The sequence below is a fragment of the Patagioenas fasciata genome, chromosome 1, assembly GCF_037038585.1.
Source record: "Patagioenas fasciata isolate bPatFas1 chromosome 1, bPatFas1.hap1, whole genome shotgun sequence".
Classification (NCBI taxonomy): Eukaryota; Metazoa; Chordata; class Aves; order Columbiformes; family Columbidae; genus Patagioenas; species Patagioenas fasciata.
Genome location: NC_092520.1, coordinates 155,588,772 through 155,612,611, shown reverse-complemented (window position 1 = coordinate 155,612,611; position 23,840 = coordinate 155,588,772). Strand labels below are relative to the sequence as shown.

General features: G+C 37.3%; 1 protein-coding gene across 1 annotated transcript in view; it reads right to left on the bottom strand.

The window, feature by feature from the left end:
* MTPN (myotrophin) overlaps positions 1–23,840 on the bottom strand; it is a 40,926-nt gene that overhangs the window by 5,126 nt on the left and 11,960 nt on the right. Inside the window, exons 2-3 of the mRNA XM_065839725.2 lie at positions 11,762–11,875; positions 10,518–10,601 (exon numbers count right to left, since the gene is read on the bottom strand). Coding sequence (XP_065695797.1) covers positions 10,518–10,601; positions 11,762–11,875 — 198 coding nt within the window. The remainder of the gene's footprint in view (positions 1–10,517; positions 10,602–11,761; positions 11,876–23,840) is intronic.

Below are 23,840 nucleotides of genomic sequence, written 5' to 3'. Positions count from 1 at the left end.
ACTGTTCTGTTGGGTATGAACCTGATCTGAACTGTTCTCTTCCTGAGAAGTGACTAGTTGATCACTGCAAACACAGCTTAAGCGGAAACCACAGAAATTCACGGCTTGTAAAACATTTATTTTTCCTCTTAAAAATCCTGAGATATTTGACAGGCATTATCTTAGCTGTCCTGGGAGAAGAAAGGCAACCATGAAAGTAATGGCTTCTTTTGCAGGTGTTGATTATTTCTACTGCTTAGATAGCACTCTCAGATTAGAGCAGGGGTGTCAAACTCATTTTCACTGTGTGCCACATCAGCCTCACGGTTGCCTTCAATGCCAAGTGTAATTTTAGGATTTGGCCCACCGGCCTTGTGTTTGCCACTTGGCTACGTGCACTGTACTCCTTTATCACCGACGCTGTCTCATAACACAAAAGACATACTGTTTTCTCTCCTAGGAACACAAACATGTATTTGCTTTCCCATCTCTCATTAAATTGCCTTCCTTCTGCATCAATCTTCCTCTTACCAGACATTTTTGAATCCATGAGTGGGACCCTGGCTGCTGGTTACAAAATATCATTTTTCAGGTACTTCTTAAAAATAACATGCAATTGCTGAAATTCACGTTATCTAGCTAATTTATTAAAAAAATAAATGAAATGTTTGCCCAGTTGGGAGTACCCCTTTAAGCGTGCCTCCCCCCATGCCCTGTGCCTAATTCTTGTCTGTCTTGTCTTTCAATGCCCCACGGCAGTTACTGGTGTTCCACATCAGTCTCACCTATCACTTTTCTTACACAGGCTCAGAGCTCTCCTGTAGCTACAGCCACAGTTCCTGCAGCATAACATGCATCACATGTGACCAGTGTGTGGGCAGGAACCTGGGGGCAAAGAGCTTGTCACTGCCACTGGGTTGAAACAAAGCACCAGGCTGGATGTGGCCCATGGGCTGTGTGTTTGACAACTGTGGATTAGAGCCTATGTGGAAATGAAAAGGCCTTCAAAGCTGTTCTTTGGTGTTAAGCTCGGAAAACCTGAAGGAACTTAGACTTGAAGAAAAATGGAACTATGCGGTAACTCACCTGTCAGTATTCATCTTGAATCAGAGATTAAAGAACTTTAACTTATAAAACTCTCCCTCAATGTATCAGCATTTGGGGTATAAAATATGTAACTGTTAACTGAAGTAACTTTAAAGTATAAAGAGAACTTTAGTTTAGATGCAGGACTGGTTTCCACCCCCATGCACATTTGTACTTCAGAGAAATTACAGACATGGAAAGCCTGAGTTTCTAAAATGGTTTTACTGAAGGATAGGAGGGTCATGACTACATAAGGAAGACACAGTTTAATAAACTCAGGGTTAATAAGTTAGAAGAACAGCTCCTCAGCTAGGCAGAAAGATTCCTGCCTGCATTCAATAGAACAAGAAGGAAGTAACAAAGTTCAGGTCAAGAGGAATTGAACTTTTGGAAGCAGAACAACACTGCCTGGAAGCAAGTTCAGTGGAAAGTTCATCAGCGTACAATGATTCTACAGTATTGTCTGTTTCCCCAAAGTAAAAAGCTATTAACATTTTATGTCTTATGTTCTTTTCTTAAAATACACACACACACAAATATATATAAACTCTCTTTGGCAGGGTAATAACAAACAAGAACATTTGCCCTCTTAAGTCACTGGGCAAAGCACAAATGTTAAACATGCTCTGAAGGCAGCACAACAGCTACTTGGGTACAGTTGCAGTTCAGAAAAAAACCCCATGAAGGCATGAGACAAAGACAGTGCAGAGCTGTCACCAAACCCTGTGAAACCGGAATTGGGGGCACTTAATAAAGCTGGTAGAAGACTGGTTTACACAACAAGCAACAAACTTCCAAAACAAGTTGCCAGATGAAGTTACGGAGGCAGATGTCAGTGTGTTAAAAAAGAATATGGATGTATTAATGGGCAACAAATCTATAACCACTTATTAAAGGGGACAGATGTGTGTAACTCTAAAATTTCCAACACAACAATTATTCATAAGAGGAATAAGTGAGCAGAAGTGGTCATAGTCACAACTCTTCCCAAATGACATCTCTGCCACTGTCAGCAGAGAGAAAAAAAAGGTGCTAAATTACCTACGGTATTTCTTAGAACACATTTTTAGTAGAAAGTAGAAATTAAATTGCATTAGGTATTTTACAAAAAGCAGAACAACTTTGAGAGATGAACAAATGGATGATCTTTCATGATAAACCTCATCCTTCATTAGAAGCATTTGAAACGGTCTAATTGTCTATTGTAACAAGGTATTGGTTTCTCCTACACTGAAATAATTATAGTTTAACATTACAAAAATAAAATATAAAATTCTTAAAGAAAACCATGGAACAATTTGAATTTTATATATATCTTTCTGCTTTTCAAACAGGTAGTCCTTAAATCTGCTATATCTGAAAAATACCTAGAAGCCAACTGAAATACAGTGACTGATGTTCCTTCAGTTCAGTTCTTAGCACTCAGTACTTCATCTGTTATTTTGTTTTGTAGAAGGCTGGTACATAATATGAACAAAATAAAAACCTGGTATTCTGGAAGACAATTCAGTTCTAATTTTGTCAAAAGCTACTAAAAATTCATTTCCTCACCAATAGTAGAATATCTTCCAATATTAGGATGTTATTCAACATTTTTAATAATACCAAAAAGGTAAAAGTGAAAAAATGAGCACACGATATGACATTTCTACCTCACTTTGAAGTCATTACATGCTGCAAACCACTTTATTGTTTAAAATTAAAGGCTATTTTAATATGCCTCAAATTCCTGGAAAAATATTTTAAGATTAATAAAAAGGATTAACTACTGTTAATGTAGTAGTAAGAGAACAAGTCCTGCCTTTGAACTTTAGACTAAAGCTAATTACTTCCATGTAACACAGTAACTCAGAGTGAAACAACACGTTCAGCTGAAACTCAAATGCTGATGGAGTAGTTCTAGGTAGCACTACAAACCTCCATAGGTCTGTTCTTTGAGATGTCTACAGTATAACATTCACACATTTTCGTAAACTTGAAAGATATACTACAATGTCCCAAAAGTATTTCTAGTATTTTCAATATTATATACTGTATAAGTAAGGTTTGATAGTTTAAAAGGGAAGGATTATAAAAAAAGGCAGTTTTGTAGGAGCATGCAAAATTCATTCTTCAAAATATATATATTTCAAGGATACAGTATTCTGATCTCAAGCCTGACCAAAAGAGTGTTTATTAGTAAAGCATGTCTCAACTCAGAGCTAGAAGGTTTACACTAATTCTAGCAGCCATAACACCTTAAGACTAAATTAATTCTAATTTAGTAAATTCACCTATCCCTTGTCAATAGCAGTAAAAACCATCTTCACCCATTATGTACTTGAGGTACTTGGGATCTTTTGATTTTTGAGGATTAATATGATGCTGTATTATTACCTTCTGGTAATAGTAGGTTAATTAAGATTTTTGGAGGCTGATCTAGCATACATGTAGCAGTTATTTCTTAATCTAAACATTAAAATCTTGTGCCCACATGGAAAGTAAAGTCTTTCCAAATATACAGAAAAGTTACAAGTAAAAAACCTCACATTTAAATATATTTCCCCACTTTAGTATGCTTTACAGTTTTAGAATGAATGGGTAATTTTACAGGACCATAGAATATCTGAAGTTGGAAAGCACCCATAAGGATTGTCCAACTCCCTGCTTCTTGCAGGACAACATTGGAACTTTAATCTCTATAGGTTTGGAAGGAGTGACACTATTTGAATATTGAACATGCCAACAAAAACTCTGGTTTTGATCTTTAAGTTTAATTTACCACTTTATCAATGTTTTCTTTTAGTCAGGCCTGAACCATCAGATATGACCACAGCTGTGCCAAGATAAAAACTATGTAATGACTCCAATCTGTCAAAAAATCCTTATAGTAATTTATTATGGCTGATCACTACAATTAACACAACAGCAGTGCTTGAAAACAACCATTTGTGGACTCAACTTTTGAAGTTTTCAAATCACACCTAAGTTTCTTATAGCGTAATGAATCAAACCAAGCATTGCTGATTTCAAAATTAAAACGTTTGAACAAGGCATCATGAAGTCCTCACTGAAAAACTGACTTCAGAATAAAGTGTATGAAAAAGGCCCTTCTGAGAAACTACCTTTGGAAGAGTAGAATATACCTACCCTTAAGTCATGTTAGGTGTTTATCAGTAATCCTATTTATGCACTGCAATTACAGAGCAAAGTCATATAACCATTTCATTTTGTTATAAACAACGGAAGTAGTTTTACTTATGCAAAATAGCTATAACCAACACTCAGTTATCTTTTCATATTGGAAGAAATGTCTGAACTTCAATACCAAGATAAGTTATGGTAATGTGAAGCAACAGTTCAAAGTACTTTAATCATAAAACCATAATTCAACAATTTTTTTTTTTTGTTATGCTTCATGAATAGAAAAAAAATAAAAACAAAATAGTGGGGACTTAAATCCATGTAACCATTGCAATACATCAAAATCCGGGGGAAAAAAAAAAAGCTAAACCTGAACAAAGGATTGACCGAAAAGTAAAAGCAGCATAGAGCTATTTGCTTTCTGAAGCTGCAAAATTACTGCTTAAACCTCTAGAGTACTTATTTGCAACCACTAATGAATATTAAAACCACATTTCAAATACTTCCTGTAAAACCCACCATGAAATTCCATCAAATGATTCTTCAGAGTCCTTAATTCACCATTTTTGATGTATGTACTTTCCAAAGACAAACCAAACATTATGGGATTACCTGTCTTTCACAGAAGGTCACACTTTCAATGCTTGCAGGATTGCAAGAAGAAACTTAAGAGCTAAATGACTTGGTTTAGGGAGCTCTTAATACCCTCCAGAGACAGCAATTTGAAATGCCAGAATAAGTGGTATAACACACAAGATAAAGGAAGAAGCTCTCCTGCAGTTTTTGTATTGCTGCAGTTTTAATATGTAGCCAAATGCCACAGGATCACCAGGCAGTAAATGTTAACTATATCATCATTTGGAGCCATGGCTGTGCCAAGACAGAAGTTAATGCATTCTTAGGGGGGTGGTGGGAAGGAAAGGCAGGAAATATCTATGAAATCTAAACTTATGCAGAAGTAGTCAGTTCCAGTTCCCTGAAACCGCACAAGAGATGTAGCAGCAGAGTATACTGTTTTGGCAGGCATAATATTCTAGACTTTCTTCATCCAGTGAAACCTCTTCTCAATTGAGCATGCAGCTACAGCTCCTTTTTCAAGCATCTATTTCACTTCACTTCTCGCCTCCTTAAAGTCTCACCCCACCTACAATTGTAGCTGAATGTCACTTTCCATACAAAGGTCAAAACCATTGTTATTAACCCAAATTGGTATTCAGATTTTGCCCAGCCTATTTCTTCATAAGGACTTTTAGCATTTTTATTTTCATTGCTAAAATGAAGCAATAGGAAGCTTTATTTTCTTAGCAAATGCATATAGTTAATTACAAATACTTCTTCCAGGAAATTTGTGCTGATTTGACTGAAGATGAGTTAATTTTCTTCGTGCAGTTAGAAACCTTTCTTTTTCATAGCTAGCACAGTGATTATTTGGACTCAATCTGAGAAGAGCGAACACCCCCCAGACAGAGTTAATGTTTTCAACTGTTCTGGTCTGAAAGCCAAGGTCATTTTGTGAGCTCTGCCCCCAAGGAAGGGGGGCAGAGATGGGGTAGACCTTGACTGACATCCAGACTGATCAATAAGAGTATTCCATCCCATTAGCATCATGCTTCATATTTAAGGAGAGTTATGATCTTCCAGTCTCTCTCAGTCTCTCGTGTTCTTTTCTCATCTCTTTGCTCTTGGAGACCTGTTCAGGGGAGTTCTGTTCGGGACTTTCATTAGTTCAGCTTTTTGCCATCCTGCCATTTTGCAGAGGTCTCTGGGCCTTTCTGCCTTTTCCCTTTTCTTTTGTTCCTTTTCTCTCTCTTCAGGATCAGCTGTTGAGACCAGGTGCTGTTGCCTAGGACTGGCTGCTCAGTGTGGACAGAGTTCACAAGGAATTGCATTGAGTATCTTTTATTTTATATTCTATTTCTTATATATATATATATATTTATGTGTGTGTATATATATATATTTAGTAGTAGTGTACTACTATTTTGTTATTTTCTTAAACTCTGTTTATCTTAATCCAAGTTTTTCCCTTCCCTTTTGATTCTCTCCCCCATTTGGTGGGAGATGAAGGGGAGCGACTAAGCAGCTGTTGTGGTTGTACTGGTAACTCTGGTTAATCCAGGACACAATGAAACTGTGTATCCAAACAACATTATTTCTTGTGATCAGGTACTTTCAAATAGAGGCCTCCCAACATATACTTCTAGCTATATTTCAACTACCATACATTTTACCCGGCACAATTAAGGAATAAAGACTTGCATGCAAGCAAACAAACAAAAAAAAGAAATACAGCTGTAGTAAAAGTTATGCAAGGGCTAGTTAACCTTTAACCTTGAATATTTTTTTTTCTCAACAAAGAAGTTGTAAGGATGCATTAATCTTTCAGATATGACAATATCCCAGGTACTTGTTGTCCAATGACAATAGCTGGTGCTTCTTTAGCTTATCAAAACTAATAAAATTGAACCAGGCTTTCAAAATGATGACAACAAATAGGTTTGCAAAAATATTTTCCCCACAGTTCTGCAAAAATAAACACGAAGTATGGCAATGGAGAGAAAGAGACCACTTTGTCTTTGCAACTAATAGTATAAGGCCAGTATAAGGGACACTACAGGGCTAGCTAAAGGGACTTCAGATTCATCCTTCCCACCTGTTACTCTCAAGTTTCATCTGAAATTCATCCATCCCCTACAAAAAAACTGCCACAACAGAGACAGCTGAGCAAGCATTTAGTACATGGCAACAAGCAAACACCATCTGCCATTTACCAAGGAACAACAGAGAGACTAGGAGAGCAGTAAAACAGAGAATCTGGGTTCTACTGAAGCACATCCAAAGAAGGGCAATGAGGCTGGTGAAGGGTCTGGAGAACAAGCCGTATGTTTAGTCTGGAAAAAAAAAGAGTCTGACAGGAGAACTTATTGCTCTCTACAATTACCTGAAAGAAGCAAGGTGAGTGTCAGTCTTGTTTCCCAGGTAAAAAGTAACAGGACAAGAAGACACAGCCACAAGTTGTACCAGGGGAAGTACAGATAGGATATTAGGAAATTTTTTTTTTCACTGAAAGGGTTCACAAGCACTGAAACATGCTGCCCATGGAGTGGTTGAATCACTATCCCTGCAGGTATTTAAAAGATGTGTAGATGTAGCACTTAGGGACATGGTTTAGTGGTGGACACGGCAGTGTTAGGTTTATGGTTCGACTTCATCCAACCTCAATGATTCTAAGATTCTATCAGTTCAGCTGTATACAAGCTGCCAGTGATTCCCAGGGAAACCACCAGCCATCACTATTCTAAAATCTAATTTGTATTTTAGACACAGTGTCACAGCAGCATTAAACTTCCATGCATAAGCATTAGCTAAGAACCCCAAAACAGTCCTTTCTGAGGAATAACAAGAGTGACAACTGTGCTTTATCATACAAAAGCCTTGTTGGAAGTTACCTGAAATTCCATAAAATAAATTGCTGGTTTTTAAGGGACAACAGTTGGTGTCACGGCTTCAACTCTTAGTATCATCTACAGCAGGGGTGTCAAACTCATTTTCACCATGGGCCACATCAGTCTCACAGTTGCCCTCAAAGGCAATGTAATTTTAGGACTCTATAAATATAGGAGTGGTTACATTTTTACAGCCCTAAAATTATATTTGGCTCTTTGAAGGCAACTGCGAGCCTGATGTGTTCCCCGGTGAAGATGAGTTTGACACCCCGATCTACGGGAAATCAAATTAATCATGTAACATGAACATTAAATTTTTTTTGTAGAGGTTGAACTGATAAGAGCCACCATAGACCCCCCAGTACTTTTCAAGTTAAGCTCTTACGGGTGTAAACTGTTTCTAACATCAGCTTAGAAGTAGCTTGGCTGTGTTTCACTGTGCAACTGTACCAGTTTCAACAACAGAAAGCACAGTGCTGTAGCAGCCCAGGCTACTTTAGCTTAAGATCAAGTAGTCACCCTAATCATTCTAGTCAGTTTAAGATCTTAGAATCTTGATTCAGTGTCTCTACTATTTATAATGTATTTATTATCCTCTGACAGTGAATTATGCTCAAATGCTTCTAATGCCTTTACTGCTTTTAGTGGAAGATTGTTTAAAGAATGCTCTGCAGTCACACTACACTAGAAAGTAACCAGCTTACTTCCATCAGATGACTGAATCTTTGACAGTAAGAGTTCACAAAAGTCACTTTGACTAAGCTAACCTTCTGTATATTTGATACTTTTATTAAGGTATATTTTTTGCATTTTATGTCCTATAAATGTCCAAAACATTTCTTGGAATTCTTGTGCAATGCAAACACACTAAGGAGATATTCATCACCGTGTTTATCAGATCTCAAAAATAGTGAAAGTACAAAAGAATATTCATTATTTTTGTTTTCCTGATTAAAAATGTTGAAGAGGTTATTGAATTCTAGTTCAACAGCTTAAGGGATATTCTATGACAGGGGCCATATATGCAAGAGATCAACTAACAGAGTAAATGAAGGCAGCTGAGAGTAGGTGTATGTAAAAACATGAAACTTCTCAGCAGTAAGTAGATGTTTAGTATTCACAAAAGCAACACAGAACAGCTTTGAAGAAAAATCTTAAATATATTGGTCCATCACTTGCAGTTTCACTACTTAATTACACTAACATGACACACTGAATACTTGTCCTGCATTTGGAGTAACAATAAAAAACACCCCATTCCATAAGTAAGGAGGAAGACCATGGAACAGTCAAAGTTGAACACTGAGTCATTTTTAGAACTTTGATTAAAGGTTTAACTACCTGATCTCCCACATATCTGCTATTAACGAATGTATGAAATCAGACTATGTGAGAAACAAGGTGTAACAAACAGATGTTCAAACTAAACTCATAAGATAACTGTATTAAGAGAAAGAACAACCTCTTAACATAAGATATGCCTCAAATAGAGCGAGCTGATGCGCAGAGTTCCAGGTCATAAATGTTTCATCAGCTAGCCTGTGTGAATGGAAGCAAGCAGATGTGGTACAACATTTAGCTCTCCATGAAGAAATCTGAAACAGGCTTTCCAAAACTATCCTGTTGCAGTAATATTTTTCTAGCCTCATCTCTTGGGCCAAGTTCACTTTCTTGTAACATTCTACACATTGTCTTTATGACTGTTGAACTTAACCAATGCCATTCAAGTTGTACCAAGTATAGAGGTCAATTCATTCTCTCAAGCTCTGTGAAAAACAGCTGGTTTGGGAGTGAACGTAATGCCTTCTCTGACAGAGACTGCAATGAATGCACAACCCTTACTAGTTGCCAGACAATTCATGTGTGAACTCAAGTTTTGAGGAATCTTATTTATTATTTGAGCAACCTATTTAGAATGCAAAACACTCCAAAACAGAAATGGAAAGAAATACAACACAGAATAAAAGGTAGCTTTTTTCCTAACACATATATAACAATTCTAAATGAAGGATCAGCCCTTGCAACAAATTTAAGCAAGTTGGATGCACCATTTGAATCCTAAATTAAAAATCACAACATTTTGTCACAGAAAGGCATAACTAATGTTAGACAGGATCAGAGAAGTGAAGAAGAGTGAAATTCATGCAGCATTAAGGCAGTTAAGGAAAACCATTTTACCTTGGAAGTGGCATATGAAAACATTACACAGTATGAAATCCTTTGGCCAAATGATTCAAGCAGGTTCATTTACTGAAAATGCACTGTTAACCTCCTCTTTTCAAAGTAAATGAGGTGCAAAAAGAAGGAGCACATATGAATGGAGACAAAACACCGCTTGAATTAACTATTGCTTTGTAAAATGCATCACCTTAGTAATACGAATCAAAGGGAGACGAGAAACAGATAAAGCTTATTCTCCCCAAGACAAAATTTACAAGCTCTTTAACAGAGAAAGCTTCTCTTCCTACTTTTCCTTCCCCTCACCCTGCCAACCCAGATGGGTTTTCAGTCATCTGGCAAAATAAGAGGGAAACCACACCTATAAGCAACTTCACAGTGGAGATTCCATTGCATGAAACACTTAAACAGCTGCCAAAGCTAAATCCCACTCCTCCCTGTCTGCTGAAGGAGTGCATTTTTCAGCCCTGATTTGCCCTTAATACTCTCTGGCTGGAGCTCACAGTACTCTTACTGGCCACTATTACTTTTGCTACATCGCAAAAAGTCCTGGAACTGTCTTCTTCAACTATCTTTACCATAATCAGAGTACTCTCCCTGAACAGCATTTGTTTGATGTTCTGAATTTATCTGGAGCATCCATAGTCTTATTGAAAAAAACCAAACATGCTAATCGATAACTTGTTCTAAACATTTGTATCTCACCTTTGACAGAAGCAATTTCACACAGGAAACATGGCCCTCATACACTGCAGATAGGAGTGGTGTGATATTATGTTTGTCTGGAGCCTGTAAATTGAGACACAGTTATTTGAAGCACAATTATACACAGCGTGAAAAGGTTTCACTTAATTTTTAAATTCTCTTTTATCAACAGTAGAGTGAAGTTAAGAATTTAGGAATATTATCCACAAATGCATTCCCTCAGAATTTTTTTACTTTCCTTTCTAAAAAGAAAACTTATTGTTTGCAAAACAATCAGGTAACAACAAGATATTTATTTCATGAGACTTTAAGCTATCCAAAGTTTGGCTGTTTTTTCAAGGCAATGATAGAAATTTGGGGGTTTAGCTGACAAATTCTGCCCATTTTAAAAACATTACTCCTAATTCTCCCATTTCTCATCCAGCCAGACTTCAGAAACCATTTTCGGCTGAAAGATCGTTTGGGCTGTCTTCTCTCTAAACTATAGTCCCACAAAGAACAAAAATGGAACAAATTAAATGTTCTTATTTTTTCTTCCATTTCTTCCCCCCCCACCTCCAGTTAGGAGAACACCTAAGGAAGAGATAATCTTTCCAGACACCAAGGCAAAAAAAAATCCAAGCCATTTTGTTAAGCACTAATGCTAAGATGTATTGAACATTAACTTCAAAACAAGTACTCTAAAGCACAGTGTTTGGGGTATATGGTTAAAATATTTAGAAACTTCACTTTATAGAGAACTACATTGTTTTGAACTGCAAATACAGTCCATGACAAAAATCCATACATGTCAAGTTACACCAAAATGACTGTTCGTAAAAGTAAGAATGTCTCCAAAATAGGGAAGCAGACCAATTTAAAGAGAGTTGATCCTGCCCTGGCCAAGGACGCATTGCACTGTCTTCTGAAGTCCCTTCCAATAAATGTAATATGTATTTCACTGAAGCTTTCTTTATATGCTATTACTAGATTTATTTTTCTAATTGTAGTCAAACTAAATTTAAATTTTTATAGCTAAAACAACTTTTCCTAGTGTGTCCAAAAAGAATAAAATATTTAAAAAACATAATTTTAAGCTTCTAAACTCTAGGAGACCACATCTCAAATATCTTTAAATGCATCAACTTGTTTAGTTTGATTGAAGTCCTTCAGTAACCATTTAGGCACTTACACCTATCCCCTTATGCGTGTGTGTGGGTAATATCCTGATACCCTAACATCTGTTTGCAAATTGATGTACATACATTAATATCAGCTCCTTTCAATAGCAGAAATTCCAGAATCTCAAGCTGTCCACAGTCTGCTGCATAGTGAAGAGGCTTCCTCCCACCTTCAAGTGTCCGGTTGACATCTTCACCCTTCAATGTAAACACAATCTAATAAGCAAAATTTTAGAGCTAACACATCAAGAAGAGCTTGAAAAAAATCCAACACTTTCATACATTCTTCAGCATGTTCCATTCAAATATTTAAGTCATTGCCCAAGAAAAATGAAAGTTAAGTTGCTTAATTTCCTTTCCCTCATGCTATGCATTTAAGACAAGGACAACTCTGGTCCCTTCTTCCACACTGCATCTTAAGTATAGTGAGTACCCAAGTGCATTAGATAACTCATGTGATTAAGAAAAAAAAATTTAAAAAAATCATTAGAGCTTGTAAAAAACACACTGTCTCATTTTGGTTCTCCTTCCAACTGGGATCCTAGTTATCTAGCTAAGTACTTCACTTGCTTCTACACATATTGAAGTTTTACACACCAGAAACCAGATGCGTAGAAATAAGTCAGCAATGTAACTAATAAGCAAGTTAGTACAGACCACACATAATTTAAAAACCAATTATGATACTGTCCATTCCATTTTATAAACAGCACCTGCCAGTTCTACATGATAGAAAACAGTCTGAAGACAACCAAATCAGGACACAGGAAGCTGTATTGTAATGCCACTCGTACTGGTGGATTGAGACATCTCTTAGGGCGTAAACAAAATTTAATTTACTGAGTGCCTAATCAGCTTTGTTTCTTTACCTTGGGTTGTGCAACTAAGGATAAACTGATTTGCAGCACTCCAGTAATGACAAGAAGTTACTGGAAACCAAATACTGACAAGCTGTGTGGTAAGTGACTTCTTGTTCGTGTGCGCAAGTAATATTTGTGTTTTAGGGAGTTGCTAAATTCAGCATCATACCTCAAGTCCTGCCATCTCCAGAGAAAAACTATCACAAGAAATTCAGCCACAGCACTAAATACTACTTTTCTACAGAGCCCCTGCAGTTCCCTCACTCCTGCCCCAAATCTCTATAGAAAGTTCACAGAATAGAGAGCTTGAAATCTTCCAGATTTCACCTCCCTTCTAAGAATGGAAGGGGAGACTGTCAGAAGGAATCTTACCCTGCATTTGATGTTCTATATTATCAGAGTTTGATACTACCGGCCAAATAAGATGCCCTCTGCTATCAATACAATATTCAATTCTTCTCATAATACGCTCTGCTGAAAGTCAAAGCAACACAAGTGTTTAACTTCAAGTGTTTAACTAAAATACTCTACACTCTGTGGTCTCAGAGGTCAGGACCTGATGCTCACACTATTGAAGGTTCTGCCTTCAAAATAGCATGAAGTAGTTGCAAGTAGCACAACCAGAAAAACTGCTGTTGCTGACCCTAAAATATGACCATGGCTTCTGAAGCATTTTGGACATCAAGAAAAAGATGGTTTTCCTTTTATCTATGATTTTCAGAACAGCAACAAACTGTACTTCTAAACAAACTACACCACCGCTTTAGCTATGTGGACTTTCAACACTGTATAATAGTTTATAACAAAATTCCAATATGATTAACTGAAGGTCTAACTCTTCACCTGCAACAACTTTACTGGTAAACAGTATCGTAATGTAACTTCTCTTTTGCTGAATTTCAGTACAAAATGTTGGTGGGGATATGTTAACAACTGTGTTCCAATTAAAAAAAATCCAGATCACAGTACACTAACAGCACACAAATAGCCACACTGGTTGGAAAAGTGCATAAGGAAGCAGCATGTACTTAGCTCATCTACCAAGTTTAGCTCTACCCATATTCTTATTCGCACCTTGCCACTTCCCATCAATTTAAAAACAAGCGGCATTTAAATAGCACATGATGTATGCAGTTACATAAGGATTGGGATGCATAAGTTCAGGAAGCCAACCATCTAAAAGCTACACAATCACTATCCCAAAACAGGTTCTAAAAACTCCTGTGATGTCTGATGCATGCTAACACATAGTAAATAAGGGGGCAGAGGAGAACAACAAGAGAGCTAACTGCTGGGATAGCACACACCACAGCTACAAAGTCCACACTCAAAAAGAAATTTAGAATCATCACATCATAAGATTAGGACAGTCCAGCAAAGCTTTCCCTTCCTTAAGCTTATAAATACTATTTGGCTTATTGACTTACACTATAGGTTTGCCTTTTTTTTTTTTTTCTCCTTCATTTTAAAAAATACACCACAGATCCCTTTGTTCTTTCCTAAGGTGGTTGTGGAATAAATTCCTGCTGGACAATGAACCTTTGAAAGGGAAAAAAAACACAACACAAACACCAAGTTTGCAAAGTTTCCCTTAAAGAGGATGAAAGCTTGTTTATGGGGGAGTATCTGGCAAAAAGTCTGTAAACAAGATGTCCCAAACATAGACTACTTGGATTTGAATACTAGCACTAAGAAAATATATCAACAGCATTCAAAGTCAAACATCAGAACCTTTTAGTCCAAATTAATAGAACAAAGATATCCAATGAGTTGCAAAAATAAGCAAGTACTCCTAGGTTCTGCAATAAACAGAGCTAAATATCCAGTTGTTTCATGGGTGTGAAAAGCCACTGTAAAACAGACCACAGAATATTATAAAGCTTCATTTGGTCTTTCCTGCTCCCCACCCAAGAAACACAGAAGTATAAAGACAAATCAATCCATTTCATATACAGGGACCAAATCCTAGCACAAGCATCTGCTTTAAATGCAGTCTCTAACACAAGTATGTCAGAAAACTTGCAGGGCTCTTCATAGATTTAAATATATAAAATGTTCAATCTTAATTAAGCACATAAATGGCAGCTGGTGCAGATGAAGTCTTCAGGATACATGTTGCATATAAAATCACATATAAAATGGGAAAGTCAGAAAACTGCTTGAATTGTCATCATCCAAATTGGTAGTACACTTGTGTCAAACACAGTAGTTATCACAGCTGCAACAATAAACCCTTTACTTGGCTAGACAGTGATGTGAAACACATCTAATATCTAGCTAAGGTTGTCAACAATCATCTAAACAAGCTACTGTTCTCCTTTAAGATTAGGATATACAATATTGTGGGTGTTGATTTTTGTCTTCACTGCATGAGCACTCCAAGTTGGTTTCTCTTGCTCTTCCACTTGCAACATTCCATTCAGCTAAGCCAAGGAGAGATGTTGACTTACATGAACAGCTGAGTTCTCATTTTTAACAGACTGGTCAGCCATGACAGAGCTCATTTTGTATAGGAAATGCATCTTCTCTATATGGTGGCATCTAAAAAAATGAATGACTAGAGAATGGACTAGAGAACTCAAAGGTTCACATTAGCAAAGAAATTATATATTGTAGCTATAGCAACAAGCTCCAAATGCCAATTCACATCTTCATATTATAAAGGAAAAATCTAAGCATGAGGTCAAGATTTGAGCCCCCTCTCATAAATAAATAAATAAGGCAGCTCTGGTGAAAGTGTGGCTAATTATGACAACAGAATCACAGAATGACACAAAGCAGTCTCTCAAGCTCTGCAACAGATCGAGGCAGGAAACAGCAGAAATTAAAAAAAAGGAGTTCTCTACATAAAGTTTTTAGAAATTACTGTATTTTTGAATCATATCAGTCTAAGACATCATACTGCATGTTAGGAACTTGGCAATCAGTAATCCTATCAGGTGATGATTCTCAACACAGACCTCTGAGACAGCAAAGTAACCAATATTTTGGCAGGCTGAAACCAAGACTCTACTAAATAGCTGCTAAAGGTTTCCTTTAAAAAAGGCCATACTCCACACAGGCATATGGTCAGAACCTGCACAAACTGCCAAAGAGGAGCATGACCTTTCCTTCACACCCACACACAATTTTATGTATATTAGACAAAAAGTGATAGAATGATTCTCCCAGGACTTTTATGGGACTTTTGTCATCTTCTGGAACCTAACAGAGCAGAAACAAGGTTAATAGTTACGAAAGTATGTTGAAGGAGATGTAATTAAGTCAGAATCAAAGAATCATCTCAACTTCACAATAAAATATACCTTCAGTCAAAGGCCACATCTCTCCTGATAGAAGATTATTTATTTTCACTTTCTAGAGTGGACCTACAAATTCACTAACAATTGTGCAAGTGTTTGTGCAAAGCCTCAGAAAAGAATTTGCCATTTCAAAAGTAAAGACAATCACCTCTTCTACTTATACACAGATAATAGCAGAATATTCGCTTAGAAGGACTTCAAGTATCAGCTTCAGTTGAAAGCTGGCTATCAGCTTATCACTGAAGGACAAGAAAAGAAAAACTTGGAAGCTCAGTTCTAAATACTTTCAGGAGTTTTCTCTGCTTTTAAAATAACTAATAGTAGGGTTCATTATAGCATCCTCTGAAAGCAGCTATCTTCCACTTTCTGTAATCGAGCAATTCAATCCATAAGATGTGTTCTAACTAATGTCTTAAGTGAGTACTGTCAAAATTAGTTACCCTTGAACTTAATTCTTCCACTACTCTCCATCACACACATTTTCCTTGCTCCACCTTTTCTTGGCAATGTACCTACACAAAAACTCTGGTCGTGTCTCATGTCCTTTTCCAGTTTAACTCAAATCAATCTTTGGCTTTTTTAGTTATACCCTGGGAAAGGGCCTATATTCTTCCTGGGTACCCACCCTTACCTTCACTTTTCACGTCCCTCCTCTTTGTATCCGAGCTCAGAGAAGAGTTCCCTGACAGCCAAGCTGCCCTCCTTCTACACCTGCTGGATGTCTCAGAACAGTCTAAAAGGATCAGCACTTTAACAGCTTGAATCAATTCTGCCAAATTTAATTCCTTATTCTTTTGCAGCTCTACTTAGCAGAACAAATCAGATGTCACCGACTTTGTCCTTAATACACATTATGACCTCAGCTCATTGAAAATGTTGAATTAACAAGTTTAGTCATAAATTATAAGTTCTAAAGTTCATTATTTTCCAGGCAGATTATTTAACCGCACCAAACCAACACTGTCCGGCGAACAGCCCCCACCTTTTCTGTAGGGTCTGTTACACAGACTGTATTCCATGTCTCCCTTTGTCTTGCTTTACCTGCTAACTCCCTCCTTTCCCAGTTTCTGCCAGTTTCACACGCATTAACCCAAATGTGCTAAAACAACTCATCTAGTGCCACTCTAGCATCCCTACAGCATAATCCATGTGCTTCAAACACAGGCTTACTTGGCAGTGGCACACCAACCAAAACCAAATCTGAGGCAGCTATTCACCTGGGCACAGTGGTTTGACAACAATATTGCTCCAGAACATTACTGCCATGCTACTGATGTCACAGCTCACCCTTCAGTTTAGAACTGATTTTCTCCTGTGTAGCAGTTGCAGTATCATTACTCCTAGCCACAGTCTGATCCTTCCCACCCCTGCATCAGAACTAGTGGCTGAATGATGAGCTAATCAGTCTGAGAATTAACTCAATCGTTTTCTTCCCAGCTGAATCTGTTCCTTCATCTGATTCACCACTTGGCATCTGAACACACCAGAAATAAGTGGCTGGGATTTACACTGCAGTTCTACCACAGAAATAGAAACTGAAAATTGTGACCTCATTAAATCCTATTGCATAGGTTAACTGTATTAGTAGAGCAGTATCTGTAATACTGGTGGCATTAAAATGCTCTTTCATATTTAGAAACAACTCCATACCCCATCTGTACTTATCCTGTCATACAGAAATAACTTTATCTCCTCATTTAATGCACTCCTTTCATTCCAGTTTTAATGAAGGAAACTAGATTCCATGCAGTCAGATGCCTTTAAGAGTGCAAGGAAGCACTCCAGGTCATTCCTGTCTCAATTAGTCTGGAAAAAGTTGAACTGTCTGCACAGTCTCTTGCATTACTTCCATCTCTTCACATACAAAGGTTGGCCATTCTTATGGAGTGTTAGTTAACTCTGACATTTTAAATATATCAATAACTTCATTGATGTTGTCTGAATGGGAATGAGGAAGAATGAAAAATCCTTTGTCTATAAAGAAAAGTTCAAGTCCTATGGATGAGATATTTGGAACATCTTATGGCATATTGAGGACACTACTTCTACACAACACTTCATGACTTCCCCACAGACTTTTGTTCATACTGGTCATATTTGTTTTTAAAAATCCAACAAAGTAATTAAGTGAGATAGTTCATCAGAAGTATTTCCAACCAACCTCATTGCACAGATCTAAAGCAAAAGATGTTAAGATTCAACTTGCAGAAAGCAGGAGCATCCCAGGTCTTGAGCATTTATATTCCTCAGGTGTAGAAACAATATGTGTAGATGAAAGAGAAAAGTAAACTTTAGGTCTTGTACCTTTTGTTTCTTCATCACATCACAGTGCATGGCCATTATATCAGAAGGAGCACATGTGTAATATTCCTTTATGCAATGTTAGCAACATTCTTCACTTCAAAGTGCAAGATGTAACAAAAAAAAAAGAAAAAAATCCTCCTGGGATTTTATGCCAGAAGAAGCACTTGAAAACAAACAGGTGAAATTCAGTGTAGCACCTGGTTTCTATGTTCATCCTCACAAGACGTATTTAAAAAAAAAAGAAAAAAGAAATTCTTCATAGCTATCTAGGCAAGTTTTGATACAGTCAATAGCAATGATCAAGGTATAACTGAAATGTAAAAATCTTTCTTACACTTTGATCTTCAGAATGCAGAGATTGCAGATACCATGGTCAGGTGTCCCAATTTAATTTTTACTCTGTAAAGTGAAACTGGCAGAAGTAAACTAACTTATGCTGTTGGATACAACCTGAAGACACAGTTTGACACAACAGCAACTATATTGGAAGAAAATATTTCATTCAGTGGATACCAATCTAATTTTTAGTTTTCACACCTAAATCATTGCCTGAAAGAGTGAGTTTTATGTTTTTAAGTGGAACGTAGATAACTTAAGGTTTGAAAACACTTAGTCTTCTGGAGGGAGAGCAAGCTTGGACAAACCATACCTTGGAAAAAAATTAGCCATATACTTTAACAGGGTTTAGCAGACAATCTTGCACTTCCATGGTGGGGAAGCAGGAGGCATGGAAGAACTTGTGTATTAATTTCCTAACACTCTCCTGCCTTATCTCAATGTCTGAGTCAGCTTACACACCCCTCCAATCACTCTCCAGTATAACTTTTTCCAGGTTCATCCATCTCTGGAATGACTTAAAAAGTAAACAAACAAAACTAACCAAACAAAATCCCACAAACAAAAAAAACAAAAAACCCAAATCAAACAGCACAAAACCAAACAACATATAACAAGTCTGTAGATAAAAATACATTTAGCTATCTTTGTCATTCTACTTGTATTCTCAAAATGGCTGTATTTTAAGAATTTAATCTGAACTTCACTGCTTAACCTATGTTGTATGTACACAGACTTTAACTGTTTACTGCTGTCACGTTTTCACTCTGCGGTCATCTAATCGAGAAGTTACCTCTCTAACACTGCAGATCTAAACACCCTGACTGAGAATCCTTAAAAACAATGCAGTAGAAACAACTGGGAAAAAAAAAATTCTAAGACCTTTATTCTTCAAAGCCAATGATTCTATAATTTCTTAAATAATTCTGAGCTTAAGAATATTGTAAATCAACCAAAATCTTCTGCTCTTATTCTACTTCCTGCAACAGTAAAAATGTTAGGACGTTTCTACATAACTAATCCATGGGTCATAAACACTGGCCGTAATGACAGAAAACTCAAATACCACACTTCTGAGACCTGACTAATAATCTAAAAATATAAGGACAGTTTAATTCTACAAGCTTGCAAGTCTACTGACTCATGGGATCACAGACTATTTAAGGCTGAAAGGGAACTCTGGAGGTTATCTAGTCCAACAACTGCTCAAAGTAGGTCAAATCACATCAGGCTGCTCAGGACATTGCTCAGCTGAGTTCCATACACTTCTGAGGATGGACAATTCCACAAGCTCTCTAGGCACAAGCTATTCCCAGAGCTTGATCATGCTTGTGTTGGAACATTTTTCTCTTATACCTAACTGGAATGTCTCACATTCCAACTAGAACTGTTGCTTCTTACACTTTCACTGTGCACCTTTAAGCAAACTTATCTTTATCTTGTCCTTGGTACAGAAAGACAACAATAAAATCTTCCCTTTATCTTGTCTTCAGAGAGAAAAAAAAAACAAAATGAACCAAACCCAAACAAACAACACAAAGCAAAAACAAACAAACCCCACACAAACAAAAAACCCACAAAAAACCAATAACAACCTCAAACCACCACAATTCTGACACCATCACCTTGTTTGTCCTCAGCAATCCTGATAGCCCCCAAATTTTTTGACTCTGTACGTGTCCCGGTACACCAATGCCTTTCTTCAACTAGGAAGCCCAGAACTGGGCACAATATTCATATACAGCCTCAGAAAGTGATATGGGAAAATTTTCTTTCAACCTGCTGGCTATTTTCTTGTTAATGCAGCCCAGTATGGTGCTGGCCTTCAATAACACAAGTGTGCGCTGTGGACTCATCTGCAGTTTGATGTCCAGGAGGACCCTGAAGTCATTTTCCAAAAAGCTCCTACATAGCAAATTAGTCCCCAACTTGTACATGTTTACTGGTGTAAACACATCCTAGTGTCCTGACCGACAACATCCCATTGCCTAGGTTACCAATAAAAATGTTAAGCAATACTACCAATAACAACCCTTGATAGATGCCACTGGTAACCAACCATCACTTAGAAGCGATGCTGCCATAACAACCCTTTGAGTTCCACAGCCCAGCCAATTCTCCACCAACTTTACAGCCCACTTACCCAGTCCATATACCAAACTTACAGCAAAGTCCTTGTCAAATGGGTTCTAGGATGAAAAGCCTTCGCCTTCGCAGAGACTGAGGCTAAGATGACTCAGCTACTGCTCCTCAGACATTCCTTCTCATCATTCTTGAATATGAGCATGATGTTTGCTTTCTCAGATTCATCAGGAATATTCATTCCCTGAGTCAAATATGACAGGACAGTCACACAAAGACACCAGATAGGTCCATCAGTAGCTTCAGACGCATCTCACCTGATCCCATGGACTGATATATATTCCAGTCTACTTAAGGAATTCCCTAACTCCATCTTCTTATACTCTGGAAAGTGCTTCATTACCAAAGACTTTCTTAATAGGAGGAAGAACCTGGAAAGTCTTACCAATAAGAACAGAGTGAAAAAAGCTTTTACATAATTTATCAGGAGGTCCTCTGAGCCATACAGTAGAAGGTCCAGACCTTCCCTTGCCTCCCTTCCATTATCAATGCACTAGCCCCTTCTACTGCCCTTAAGATTCCTTGCTAGTTTCAACTTCAACTGAACTTTGGCTGCCACATCTCCACCACTGCACATTTGTGCTATGTTTCTACGTTCCTACCAGTAGACCATTTTGCTTTCACCTTCTGTGTAACTCTATGTACTGGCTACATATTCATCAAAATATGTGACCAGGGACATAAGTTGTAGGTATAACTAACAGCCTTGAAAAGCACTCAACTCAACATTTCTCATGCTGTCATGAGTGAGTCCTAGAATGCAAATGGAAGCCCCTGAAGCACCTTAACCTTCTTTAGACACGCTGCACTATCATCTCATCTGTATTCAAGCAACACCAAAAAAAAAAGGAAATCTGATCTTCTATCCCAGAAACAGAATTTTATAGCTCACCTTTGACAGGACAAGAGGAAATGGCCTGAAGTTGTGCTGGGGAGGTTTAGATTGAATATTAGGAAAAATTTCTTCACAGAAAGGGTTGTCAGGCACTGGAACAGGCTGCCCCGGGAAGTGGTACAAGAGGTTCTCAGGGACACGGTTTAGAGGTGGACTTGACAGTGCTAGATTAATGGTTGGACTTGACGATCTTAAAGGTCTTTCCCAACCAAAATGATTCTATGATTCCCTGAATTATTCTTCTACCAATCAGTTGCTTAAACATAGAACTTGAACCTGAAATAACCCTTTTTTTCAAGTAGCTTACTTTAAAGACTTGAGAAAAACTAAAATTGAATGCTATGAGTTCAAACACAAGAAAGTGTCGTTTTTCACTTTTGCCAGCACAAAAATCTAAGATCAGGCTTACCATTGAAAACTCAAGTGGTACTACCTCAGTTTTCTTACTATTGAAATATTCTCAGTATTAAAACTTTCTCTGGGTTTATATGCAGAGAGCCTGGATTCCCCACATGACCTGATGGAGTGCTTTCATCCTCCTCAGTGTGCCTCTGGAGTGGTTCCATATGTATTCTATCCTATAACCCTCATTCTCACCTAATGACTGCCAAAGAGCTGATTCAAATACTGCTTACCTGAACTCAAAGCTGGATTTGTAGGTGTCTTCTGTTCGAATGTTTTTCTGTAAAATATGTTGAAGAAATCTGAACACATTTCTTAACAATGGAGCTCACTATATGGAAATATTCACCAGCTCTGCACTTGAGGCATTCTGTTCAATGATCCCACAACATTTCAGTCTTTTAAAATGGTGTTGTAGTTCAACTGACTTTTGCTCCCTATAGAATAGTCAGAGGGTCTAAAAAGCAGCACTGACTTTGAAGCAGTAGTTTTCATTCTTGCCAACATACAAACTGATTTAGCAAACCAAAATCTGCATTGGCACTTTCACAGGTCCTTGGAGATTATTTAGAGAAACACCCTTAAAATTAATTCAGTGATTCAGGCCTAATGGCTTTTCACAGAAAACTTATTTCTAGTTTTCATGTGTTAAAATTTATAGTACTCAAACCACTTTGGAGTAGTCAGACAATAAATTAATCTCTTCCTACAAGCTGGTTATACGTTATACAATTTTATCTAGAAATTTGGTCATGGTAACTGAAATAAAGCACCAGTCTCAAACAGTTCCTGCTGGGTAGAGCAGCAAGGTTAAACATCTGCATCCAGTACTGATGCTGACTCAGATTTAAATTGCTACAGTAGACATGCCCTCACGTCAGCTGTCTTAATACAAACCTAAAGATAACTGAACCACTAGTTTAGTACTTTAGACAAGGAAACCATTTTTTTTTTTCCTGTAAGAGGAAAAAACTCTTGACATATGACGCTTCAGGGATTACAGAACTAAGAAATACAGAGCAGATGAGGAAGATAATATCCACATTTCCACTCAACCTGATGTGTAAAAATAAATACTCAGTAAACAATGCAGAAGACCTAAGGAGAAGTTTTCTATATATTCTGCTCAGCAAGGTTATTGAGTCTCAAATTTTCTTATCTCTATCTTCTGATTCACCAGAAAAATGACCCAGTTGCCCCTGATCAATATTCAGCCTAAGAACAAGAGTGGAAGATGGTGAAGTAACTAATAATTCAAAGGCTGGGTTAAGTCTAAAGAGCAGAAAGGGAAAGAAAAAGATTAAGTGTTATAACTTGTGGACTGCTTATGATTTTGAAACAGATTTCTTCAGTTAAAAACCAGCAATAAGTTCCTGTCAAAGCTGAGAAATCAACTCATTGAACTGCAAGCAGGCAGTTTCCCATGGCAACTGCAATAATTCTGTGCAGGATCCAAGTTTTCATTTAGATTCTCAAAAAATTACTTACTTTCAGTCCACTAAATAAATTAATGTAAACCTGTCTCATTCAGCCTGCAGCAGAGAGACTACTGCTGCTATTGCTCAGTGGTTCAGCAAATTCTGACCATTCCAGTAGTTTTCCAACTGCAGCCTGAGTGGACCACAGTTGTCTACAGACAATGAAACAAAAACAAATGAGCTAGATTTATTGTATGGGATAACTTCTTTTCACTTAGAGAATTTAAAAATATCTGGAAATTCTTTGTTTTTTGTTTAATGTCCAAGAGCAACTGTATTAGCTAAGCCTTTCTATTGATTATCTTTGCTTTCATGCTAAGAGACATGTAATAACATCTTTTTCACACTACCAGGTTTTCTTTTTTCCCTGTCCTCTAAATTTCAATAACCTGGAGCAACAAGTAATTTTCTCCTAGCTGTCTTCTTTCTACCCTGTATGCTTTG